The 12,816-nt window shown below is 52.4% G+C and overlaps 1 protein-coding gene across 1 annotated transcript in view; it reads right to left on the bottom strand.

The window, feature by feature from the left end:
* The window catches only part of DPP10 (dipeptidyl peptidase like 10), a 206,770-nt gene that overhangs the window by 75,974 nt on the left and 117,980 nt on the right, over positions 1–12,816 (bottom strand). The window contains exons 7-12 of the mRNA XM_075285494.1: positions 12,653–12,807; positions 12,290–12,387; positions 9,276–9,399; positions 6,718–6,756; positions 3,788–3,895; positions 3,223–3,314 (exon numbers count right to left, since the gene is read on the bottom strand). Coding sequence (XP_075141595.1) covers positions 3,223–3,314; positions 3,788–3,895; positions 6,718–6,756; positions 9,276–9,399; positions 12,290–12,387; positions 12,653–12,807 — 616 coding nt within the window. The remainder of the gene's footprint in view (positions 1–3,222; positions 3,315–3,787; positions 3,896–6,717; positions 6,757–9,275; positions 9,400–12,289; positions 12,388–12,652; positions 12,808–12,816) is intronic.

Here is a 12,816-nt window from a genome sequence, read left to right as displayed (position 1 = left end):
GGTAATCCGTGCCCCATGTGCTCTGCACTTTTCATATATCCGAACCATTGAAAGATTTTGCTTAAAAAAAAAACAAATTCTGATCCATTTTTTATCAACTGCAGACAAGTCTGGACAAAGCCAAACGGCCGTGACAGTACACGTGGCCTAGATGGACTGGGGCAGATGGTACCCTAGACCTGGTCATGGGGCACAGGCAAGGGGTAACAGCAGCAAGCCGCCATGTAATAATCATACATGTCATTTCTGTAGTGCCAACATATTCCACAGCGCTGCACAAATCGTAGGGATCAAGTACAGACAGAAATAATCAATCACACGATGGGAGGCCACTGTGGGGATCGCTGCCCAATATGTGTCCAGCTGCCACCAAATGAGGGGAAGATGAGACCCCAAGGACTATTATACCCCAAGTCACCCACCCACCCTACCCCTGCCCATACCAACGAGACCCCAAGGACTATTATACCCCAAGTCACCCACCCACCCTACCCCCACCCATACCCACGAGACCTCAAGGACTATTATACCCCAAGTCACCCACCCTACCCCCACCCATACCCACGAGACCCCAAGGACTATTATACCCCAAGTCACCCACCCACCCTACCCCTGCCCATACCCACGAGACCCCAAGGACTATTATACCCCAAGTCACCCACTCACCCTACCCCCACCCATACCCACGAGACCCCAAGGACTATTATACCCCAAGTCACCCACCCACCCTACCCCTGCCCATACCCACGAGACCCCAAGGACTATTATACCCCAAGTCACCCACTCACCCTACCCCCGCCCATACCCACGGGACTCCAAGGACTATTATACTCCAAGTCACCCACCCATACCAACGAGACCCCAAGGACTATTATACCCCAAGTCACCCACCCATACCAACAAGACCCCAAGGACTATTATACCCCAAGTCACCCACCCTACCCCCGCCCATACCCACGAGACCCCAAGGACTATTATACCTCCAATCCACCCACCAGTCGTGTCCTGTATGTGCCGATGGTGTGTGGACATATAAAGTTATGCTGTTTCGTATATGCATTTTTTATTTTACAGTTTACATTTTCCGGTTAAATCTTTTTACCTCCAGTTCTAAATAATTTTCCAGAAATAAATAGTACAAGTGAAAGTAAGAAACTTTGTACTAGGTCTTATTAAAGAAATCTCATTTCTTCTCCACATTTCAGGCAATTACTTTCTCCATATTCGGTTATGGCTGCTGTTACACGCTACTACTCTGTGCCGTTTCTTAAGACTGCTAGGTTGCAGATAAGAGGCTGCTAGTGCACAGAATCAATCAATGAACTTGCCAGAGAATTCTGATACAATGTAAACAAGGCAGTGAGATTGAAGATATGGAGCAGGAGAACAGCTTACACTGGCTTTACCATAGCACCGGGCATTGGGGACCCGAAAAATAAAGAGCCAGATGATCTCTACATGTGACTGTATATGGTGGATCACTAACATGATCTCTACATGTGACTGTGTACGGTGGATCACTAACAATCTCTACATGTGACTGTGTACAGTGGATCATGGAGATGATCTCTACATGTGACTGTGTACGGTGGATCACTGAGATGATCTCTACATGTGACTGTATATGGTGGATCACTAACATGATCTCTACATGTGACTGTGTACGGTGGATCACTCACATGATCTCTACATGTAACAGTGTACAGTGGATCACTAACATGATCTCTACATGTGACTGTACGGTGGATCACGGAGATGATCTCTACATGTGACTGTGTACGGTGGATTGCTAACATGATCTCTACATGTGACAGTATACGGTGGATCACTGAGATGATCTCTACATGTGACTGTATATGATGGATCACTGAGATGATCTCTACATGTGACTGTATATGGTGGATCACTAACATAATCTCTACATGTGACTGTATATGATGGATCACTAACATGATCTCTACATGTGACTGTGTACGGTGGATCACTAACGATCTCTACATGTGACAGTATACGGTGGATCACTGAGATGATCTCTACATGTGACAGTGTACGGTGGATCACTGAGATGATCTCTACATGTAACTGTATATGGTGGATCACGGAGATGATCTCTACATGTGACAGTGTACGGTGGATCACTGAGATGATGTCTACATGTGACTGTATATGGTGGATCACTCACATGATCTCTACATGTGACAGTGTACAGTGGATCACTAACATGATCTCTACATGTGACTGTGTACGGTGGATCACTCACATGATCTCTACATGTGACTGTATGAGTAGGGTTGAGCGATTGTGTTCGGAAAAAAATCGAATTCTGATCGGCGATCGAGAAAAATTCACGATCACGATCAAAATTCTGAACACGATCTTTTTAGGTGGGATCGAGATCGGTACCATTTCCCACAATGCTTTGCTTAGCCTTCACACTGAGTATATAGTGTATATTCAGTGTGAAGGCTCCGCTGAGGATCCATAGGAATGAATGGAAGCAGCCGGCACACAGCCTTAACCCTCTGCGCGCCGGCTGCCTCCATTCATTCTAATAGGAGACTAAACTAACATCTCTAGTAGTTACTTACCTCCAGAGATGGCTGCTCCGGTGTTCTTCGCCTCGCTGGCCCTCCATGCTGCTCTTCTCGCCTCCCAGGATAGTGTTTAAAGAGCTAGGAAGGCGGGGCTTGAGGCTTAGGAGAGTGTGGGCGGGTACAGGGCGGGGAGACGTGACGTGTCCCCTCCCAGTACCCGCCAACACTCTCCTAATCTGTGAGGCAGTGGGCAGCGAGGCGAGAAGAGCAGTGGGCACCGGAGCTGCCATCTCTGCAGGTAAGTGGACACCAGGGGGGACTAAGTGGCCAGAGGATTAAATAAAAAAAAATCCTCCGGCTACTTAGTGATTGACTACACAGCGTGGAGTCTAACAAATAAAGCGTACAATTCTTAGATTCCATGCTGTATAGTGAAAAGGATTGCTTTTAAAATCCGATCTCCCATTAGCAAAAAAATCCCATTGAGTTGCATTGGGATCGGAATTGGGATCGAGATCGGGTTCGAATGAAAAATGATCGGAAATCGGATTTTAAAATCGATCCTGAAAAGTCAAGATGGGCTGAACCCTATGTATGAGCAGTAAGTCATGACATCACTCTCATGAATGGAAGAGATGGAAATAGCCGCGATGTGACGGCGTCCCGATTCTTGGTGGGGGATACTCACAGCTTCTCAGATGGTTCGTCGTAGGCCAGGATCCTGATGACTTCCCAGTTTCCCGAGGTCAGATGTCGGATGTTGATTCTGTCGTTTTTTCCCTGTAAACAGAAGCGATGGTTTATAAGGCGATGTCAGTACTAGCAGGTGAGGTTGGGGCGAGCCAGAACCTGAACCTACGAGACATCTTGTTCTGTACTGGCAGGAGGCGTTCATGGCACAGTCACCGTGTGAAGTCAGCAAGACACAAGAGCTGACAGTCTTCCCTTGTCTGTCCACCCGTCAGCCACCTCCTGCGCCATCCCATAACCCAGCGGCCAGGTCTTTATACTACACTACTTAGTACATGAAATGCTCCGGAAATAAGAGAGGAAATCATGTGATGGTTTGAACACTGTGAGGGGTGAGCGGCAGCAGAACGCTACTCCGTATGTGGCGATAATAATGTCTGCTCGGGGGTATCTGTCAGTAATACCACCAGTGACTATGGCGCACGGCGCCCACACACCAGAGGAGCTACAACTCATCAGATCAGAGTAATGGGCTGCAGGACAATACGGAGGTGGATTCTCACCTGCACCCCAAACATGGCGATGTGATGGAACTCTCCACGGCCACCTTGTTTTACAGGGACCGTCATGAAAAAGCGACTGCCATCTTTAGAAAATATAGGCTCCTCGTTCTGTGGAGAAACAGATTACAAGCCATCAAACCTTCTCTGACCACTGAAACTGTCCATGTCCCTGTGTCTGACATCTCTGTGTCCCTGTGTCTGACATCTCCGTGTCCCTGTGTCTGACATCTCCATGTCTGTCCGTGTCCCTGTGTCTGACATCTCCGTGTCTGTCCGTGTCCCTGTGTCTGACATCTCCATGTCTGTCCGTGTCCCTGTGTCTGACATCTCCATGTCTGTCCGTGTCCCAGTGTCTGACATCTCCATGTCTGTCCGTGTCCCTGTGTCTGACATCTCCATGTCTCTCCGTTGTCCGTGTGTCTGACATCTCCATGTCCCCGTGTCTGACATCTCCGTGTCTGTCCGTGTCCCTGTGTCTGACATCTCCGTGTCTGTCCGTGTCCCTGTGTCTGACATCTCCATGTCTGTCCGTGTCCCTGTGTCTGACATCTCCATGTCTGTCCGTGTCCCTGTGTCTGACATCTCCATGTCTGTCCGTGTCCCTGTGTCTGACATCTCCATGTCTCTCCGTTGTCCGTGTGTCTGACATCTCCATGTCCCCGTGTCTGACATCTCCGTGTCTGTCCGTGTCCCGGTGTCTGACATCTCTGTGTCTGTCCGTGTCCCTGTGTCTGACATGTCCGTGTCTGTCCGTGTCCCTGTGTCTGTCCGTGTCCCTGTGTCTGACATCTCTGTGTGTCCATTGTCCGTGTGTCTGACATCTCCATGTCTGTCCGTGTCCCTGTGTCTGACATCTCCATGTCCCCGTGTCTGACATCTCCATGTGTGTCCGTGTCCCTGTGTCTGACATCTCCATGTCTGTCCGTGTCCCTGTGTCTGACATCTCCATGTCTGTCCGTGTCCCTGTGTCTGACATCTCCGTGTCCTTGTGTCTGACATCTCCATGTCTGTCCGTGTCCCTGTGTCTGACATCTCTGTGTCTGTCCATTGTCCGTGTGTCCGACATCTCCATGTCTGTCCGTGTCCCGGTGTCTGACATCTCCATGTCTGTCCGTGTCCCTGTGTCTGACATCTCCATGTCTCTCCGTTGTCCGTGTGTCTGACATCTCCATGTCCCCGTGTCTGACATCTCCGTGTCTGTCCGTGTCCCGGTGTCTGACATCTCTGTGTCTGTCCGTGTCCCTGTGTCTGACATGTCCGTGTCTGTCCGTGTCCCTGTGTCTTTCCGTGTCCCTGTGTCTGACATCTCTGTGTGTCCATTGTCCGTGTGTCTGACATCTCCATGTCTGTCCGTGTCCCTGTGTCTGACATCTCCATGTCTCTCCGTTGTCCGTGTGTCTGACATCTCCATGTCCCCGTGTCTGACATCTCCGTGTCTGTCCGTGTCCCGGTGTCTGACATCTCTGTGTCTGTCCGTGTCCCTGTGTCTGACATGTCCGTGTCTGTCCGTGTCCCTGTGTCTGTCCGTGTCCCTGTGTCTGACATCTCTGTGTGTCCATTGTCCGTGTGTCTGACATCTCCATGTCTGTCCGTGTCCCTGTGTCTGACATCTCCATGTCCCCGTGTCTGACATCTCCATGTGTGTCCGTGTCCCTGTGTCTGACATCTCCATGTCTGTCCGTGTCCCTGTGTCTGACATCTCCATGTCCCCGTGTCTGACATCTCCATGTCTGTCCGTGTCCCTGTGTCTGACATCTCCATGTCTGTCCGTGTCCCTGTGTCTGACATCTCCGTGTCCTTGTGTCTGACATCTCCATGTCTGTCCGTGTCCCTGTGTCTGACATCTCTGTGTCTGTCCATTGTCCGTGTGTCCGACATCTCCATGTCTGTCCGTGTCCCGGTGTCTGACATCTCCATGTCTGTCCGTGTCCCGGTGTCTGACATCTCCATGTCTGTCCGTGTCCCGGTGTCTGACATCTCCGTGTCTGTCCGTGTCCCTGTGTCTGTCCGTGTCCCTGTGTCTGACATCTCCGTGTCTGTCCGTTGTCCGTGTGTCTGACATCTCCATGTCTGTCCGTGTCCCTGTGTCTGACATCTCCATGTCTGTCCGTGTCCCTGTGTCTGACATCTCCGTGTCCCTGTGTCTGACATCTGTGTCCCTGTGTCTGACATCTCCATGTCTGTCCGTGTCCCTGTGTCTGACATCTCCATGTCCCTGTGTCTGACATCTCCATGTCTGTCCGTGTCCCTGTGTCTGACATCTCCATGTCTGTCCGTGTCCCTGTGTCTGACATCTCCATGTCTGTCCGTGTCCCTGTGTCTGACATCTCCATGTCTGTCCGTGTCCCTGTGTCTGACATCTCCATGTCTGTCCGTGTCCCTGTGTCTGACATCTCCATGTCTGTCCGTGTCCCTGTGTCTGACATCTCCGTGTCTGTCCGTTGTCCGTGTGTCTGACATCTCCATGTCTGTCCGTGTCCCTGTGTCTGACATCTCCATGTCTGTCCGTGTCCCTGTGTCTGACATCTCCATGTCTGTCCGTGTCCCTGTGTCTGACATCTCCGTGTCTGTCCGTTGTCCGTGTGTCTGACATCTCCATGTCTGTCCGTGTCCCTGTGTCTGACATCTCCGTGTCTGTCCGTTGTCCGTGTGTCAGTCCCTCGCCGGTCCGTCCTGTGTCTGTCTGTAATTTCTGTTTGCCACGTTTGTCTCTGCCCAGTCTTTCCCAGTCCGTCTGTCCTTGCTGTGTCTGCCTATCAGTTCCAGGCCTGCTCGGCGTTCCCATGTCTGCTTGTGGCTTTCTTGTCTGTCCGTGGTAGCCGTGTCTGCCTGTCATTTCTGTGTCCATCCAGAGTCGTCATGTCTGTCTCTTATTTCTGTATCTGTCCAGTGTTTCATCATTTCCGCTCCGCCATCTTGTCGATTGTTACCTGTTTAGCCAACCAAACTTCAGAAACAATTTCATACTTCTGAAAAAGAGAAGAAATGTATTAGATGAGAGGAGACAGAAGACCACACCCTAAGGTGCCCACTACCATCACGTCACACCCTAAGGGCCCCACTACCACCACGTCACACCCTAAGGGCCCCCACGTCACACCCTAAGGGGCCCACTACCACCACGTCACACCCTAAGGGCCCCACTACCACCACGTCACACCCTAAGGGCCCCACTACCACCACGTCACACCCTAAGGGCCCCCACGTCACACCCTAAGGGCCCCCACTACCACCACGTCACACCCTAAGGGGCCCACTACCACCACGTCACACCCTAAGGGCCCCACTACCACCACGTCACACCCTAAGGGCCCCCACTACCACCACGTCACACCCTAAGGGCCCCCACTACCACCACATCACACCCTAAGGGGCCCACTACCATCACGTCACACCCTAAGGGCCCCACTACCATCACGTCACACCCTAAGGGGCCCACTACCACCACGTCACACCCTAAGGGCCCCCACTACCACCACGTCACACCCTAAGGGCCCCACTACCACCACGTCACACCCTAAGGGCCCCCACGTCACACCCTAAGGGCCCCCACTACCACCACGTCACACCCTAAGGGCCCCCACTACCATCACGTCACACCCTAAGGGCCCCACTACCATCACGTCACACCCTAAGGGCCCCACTACCACCACGTCACACCCTAAGGGCCCCCACTACCACCACGTCACACCCTAAGGGCCCCCACTACCACCACGTCACACCCTAAGGGCCCCACTACCACCACGTCACACCCTAAGGGCCCCCACTACCACCACGTCACACCCTAAGGGCCCCACTACCACCACGTCACACCCTAAGGGCCCCACTACCACCACGTCACACCCTAAGGGCCCCACTACCACCACGTCACACCCTAAGGGCCCCCACGTCACACCCTAAGGGCCCCCACTACCACCACGTCACACCCTAAGGGGCCCACTACCACCACGTCACACCCTAAGGGCCCCCACTACCACCACGTCACACCCTAAGGGCCCCCACTACCACCACGTCACACCCTAAGGGCCCCCACTACCACCACGTCACACCCTAAGGGCCCCACTACCACCACGTCACACCCTAAGGGCCCCCACTACCACCACGTCACACCCTAAGGGCCCCACTACCACCACGTCACACCCTAAGGGCCCCACTACCACCACGTCACACCCTAAGGGCCCCCACGTCACACCCTAAGGGCCCCCACTACCACCACGTCACACCCTAAGGGGCCCACTACCACCACGTCACACCCTAAGGGCCCCACTACCACCACGTCACACCCTAAGGGCCCCCACTACCACCACATCACACCCTAAGGGCCCCACTACCACCACGTCACACCCTAAGGGCCCCCACGTCACACCCTAAGGGCCCCCACTACCACCACGTCACACCCTAAGGGGCCCACTACCACCACGTCACACCCTAAGGGCCCCCACTACCACCACGTCACACCCTAAGGGCCCCCACTACCACCACGTCACACCCTAAGGGCCCCACTACCACCACGTCACACCCTAAGGGCCCCCACTACCACCACGTCACACCCTAAGGGCCCCCACTACCACCACGTCACACCCTAAGAGCCCCCACTACCACCACGTCACACACTAAAGGCCCCCACTACCACCACGTCACACCCTAAGGGCCCCCACTACCACCACGTCACACCCTAAGGGCCCCCACTACCACCACGTCACACCCTAAGGGCCCCACTACCACCACGTCACACCCTAAGGGCCCCACTACCACCACGTCACACCCTAAGGGCCCCCACTTCCACCACGTCACACCCTAAGGGGCCCCACTACCACCACGTCACACCCTAAGGGGCCCCACTACCACCACGTCACACCCTAAGGGTCCCACTACCACCACGTCAAACCCTAAGGGCCCCCACTATCACCACGTCACACCCTAAGGGCCCCACTACCACCACGTCACACCCTAAGGGCCCCCACTACCACCACATCACACCCTAAAGGCCCCACTACCACCACGTCACACCCTAAGGGCCCCCACTACCACCACGTCACACCCTAAGGGCCCCCACTACCACCACGTCACACCCTAAGGGCCCCACTACCACCACGTCACACCCTAAGGGCCCCCACTACCACCACGTCACACCCTAAGGGGCCCCACTACCACCACGTCACACCCTAAGGGGCCCCACTACCACCACGTCACACCCTAAGGGCCCCCACTACCACCACGTCACACCCTAAGGGGCCCCACTACCACCACGTCACACCCTAAGGGGCCCACTACCACCACGTCAAACCCTAAGGGCCCCCACTACCACCACGTCAAACCCTAAGGGCCCCCACTACCACCACGTCACACCCTAAGGGCCCCACTACCACCACGTCAAACCCTAAGGGCCCCCACTATCACCACGTCACACCCTAAGGGCCCCCACTACCACCACATGAACCCCTCTTGGTTTGCAGAAGCTCTGATGGTGACGTATCTGCTCTCTTACTTTGCTGCAAGCTCCAGTGGTCGTGTCACAGACAGTGAGGATGGAAATATTCTGCAGCCGGTTCAACCATCTGACCACGGTCCGAGTGTTACTGATCCACTTCACCATAGTTATGTAATAATCCCTGTGGAAAGAAGAGAGAAGATAAAGAGGGTAAAAGTCCACTCTGTATTATCCCCGGTATCCGCTCTGTATTATATCCCTTGTATCCGTTCTGTATTATACACTCGGTATCCGCTCTGTATTATACACACGGTATCTGTTCTGTATTATATCCCCAGTATCCGCTCTGTATTATACACTCGGTATCTGCTCTGTATTATATACTCGGGGATATAAGACAGAGCGGATACCGGGGATATAAGACAGAGCGGATACTGAGTGTATAATACAGAGCGGATACCGGGGATATAATACAGAGCGGATATCGGGGATATAATACAGAGCGGATACCGATAGCCGCTCTGTATTATATCCCCGATATCCGCTCTGTCTTATATCCCCGGTATCCGCTCTGTATTATATCCCCGATATCCGCTCTGTCTTATATCCCCGGTATCCATTCTGTATTATATCCCCGGTATCTGTTCTGTATTATATCCCCGGTATCCATTCTGTATTATATCCCCGGTATCTGCTCTGTATCATATCCCCGGTATCCGTTCTGTATTATATCCCCGGTATCCGCTCTGTATTATATCCCCGGTATCCGCTCTGTATTATATCCCCGGTATCCGCTCTGTATTATATCCCCGGTATCCGTTCTGTATTATATCCCCGGTATCCGCTCTGTATCATATCCCCGGTATCCGCTCTGTATCATATCCCCGGTATCCGTTCTGTATTATATCCCCGGTATCCGCTCTGTATTATATCCCCGGTATCCGCTCTGTCATATATTATAATACACAAATTTTAGCAATCCCCGGATTCTCGTCTCCAGCGTATGACTGATGGCTGAACATGTTGCGGGTCGGTATCCGTTCTGTATTATATCCCCGGTATCCGCTCTGTATCATATCCCCGGTATCCGCTCTGTATCATATCCCCGGTATCCGTTCTGTATTATATCCCCGGTATCCGCTCTGTATTATATCCCCGATATCCGCTCTGTATCATATCCCCGGTATCCGCTCTGTATCATATCCCCGGTATCCGCTCTGTATTATATCCCCGGTATCCGCTGTGTATCATATCCCCGGTATCCGCTCTGTATCATATCCCCGGTATCCGCTCTGTATTATATCCCCGATATCCGCTCTGTATCATATCCCCGGTATCCGCTCTGTATCATATCCCCGGTATCCGCTCTGTCATATATTATAATACACATATTTTAGCAATCCCCGGATTCTCGTCTCCAGCGTATGACTGATGGCTGAACGTGTTGCGGGTCGGTATCCGTTCTGTATTATATCCCCGGTATCCGCTCTGTATCATATCCCCGGTATCCGTTCTGTATCATATCCCCGGTATCCGCTCTGTATCATATCCCCGGTATCCGCTCTGTATCATATCCCCGGTATCCGTTCTGTATCATATCCCCGGTATCCGCTCTGTATCATATCCCCGGTATCCGCTCTGTATCATATCCCCGGTATCCGCTCTGTATTATATCCCCGATATCCGCTCTGTATCATATCCCCGGTATCCGCTCTGTATCATATCCCCGGTATCCGCTCTGTATTATATCCCCGATATCCGCTCTGTATCATATCCCCGGTATCCGCTCTGTATCATATCCCCGGTATCCGCTCTGTATCATATCCCCGGTATCCGCTCTGTATCATATCCCCGGTATCCGCTCTGTATCATATCCCCGGTATCCGCTCTGTCATATATTATAATACACATATTTTAGCAATCCCCGGATTCTCGTCTCCAGCGTATGACTGATGGCTGAACATGTTGCGGGTCGGTATCCGTTCTGTATTATATCCCCGGTATCCGTTCTGTATTATATCCCCGGTATCCGTTCTGTATCATATCCCCGATATCCGCTCTGTATCATATCCCCGGTATCCGCTCTGTATCATATCCCCGGTATCCGCTCTGTATCATATCCCCGGTATCCGCTCTGTATCATATCCCCGGTATCCGCTCTGTATCATATCCCCGGTATCCGCTCTGTATTATATCCCCGATATCCGCTCTGTATCATATCCCCGGTATCCGCTCTGTATCATATCCCCGGTATCCGCTCTGTATTATATCCCCGATATCCGCTCTGTATCATATCCCCGGTATCCGCTCTGTATCATATCCCCGGTATCCGCTCTGTATCATATCCCCGGTATCCGCTCTGTATCATATCCCCGGTATCCGCTCTGTCATATATTATAATACACATATTTTAGCAATCCCCGGATTCTCGTCTCCAGCGTATGACTGATGGCTGAACATGTTGCGGGTCGGTATCCGTTCTGTATTATATCCCCGGTATCCGTTCTGTATTATATCCCCGGTATCCGTTCTGTATCATATCCCCGGTATCCGCTCTGTATCATATCCCCGATATCCGCTCTGTATCATATCCCCGGTATCCGCTCTGTATCATATCCCCGGTATCCGCTCTGTATCATATCCCCGGTATCCGCTCTGTATCGTATCCCCGGTATCCGTTCTGTATCGTATCCCCGGTATCCGCTCTGTATCGTATCCCCGGTATCCGCTCTGTATCGTATCCCCGGTATCCGCTCTGTATCGTATCCCCGGTATCCGCTCTGTATCGTATCCCCGGTATCCGCTCTGTATCGTATCCCCGGTATCCGCTCTGTATCGTATCCCCGGTATCCGCTCTGTATCGTATCCCCGGTATCCGCTCTGTATCATATCCCCGGTATCCGCTCTGTATCATATCCCCGGTATCCGTTCTGTATTATATCCCCGGTATCCGCTCTGTATCATATCCCCGGTATCCGCTCTGTCATATATTATAATACACATATTTTAGCAATCCCCGGATTCTCGTCTCCAGCGTATGACTGATGGCTGAACGTGTTGCGGGTCGGTACCTGGAGCGCAGGCTGTCGGGCGGCATCAGCTCTAAGGTGTGGGTTGGTCCATACAGATTGGCCACAAATAATTTCACAGTGGGGTTGGTTTGTCCGGCCTGAGATATACAGGGGAGGGGTCAGGTTAGGAGCTGCCATAGGACATATCAGAGAAGCTCAGACATTATGTAACCCCCTCCTCCCCCCCAGTGCGTACATACATGTGTCATACCGCCATATAATACCCATTATACATGGAGTGCACCGTCCTACATTGTACATTGTAGCCGCACAGCCTGTATACATCGTGTCATATACATGCAGAGAGAGGTGAGACCCATATATGGGACCACAGACGTAGGCAGCCATGTTTCTCCTGCTCACCTTGGGGTACGGGAACTGTTTGCCAAGTGGGTACAGACTGCCGGTGTACTGGGGAATGATCATATTGGGAACGGCACTGTCATTGATGGTGAGGAACGCCAGTCTCTCCCCGTCTGGAGACCACCAGTGGGCGATGTGGGTGTGCAGCAGCTCTTCTGCAAGAA

This window comes from Leptodactylus fuscus, chromosome 8, assembly GCF_031893055.1.
Source record: "Leptodactylus fuscus isolate aLepFus1 chromosome 8, aLepFus1.hap2, whole genome shotgun sequence".
In the NCBI taxonomy this organism is placed as follows: domain Eukaryota; kingdom Metazoa; phylum Chordata; class Amphibia; order Anura; family Leptodactylidae; genus Leptodactylus; species Leptodactylus fuscus.
This window is presented reverse-complemented; position numbering and strand designations above follow the sequence as displayed.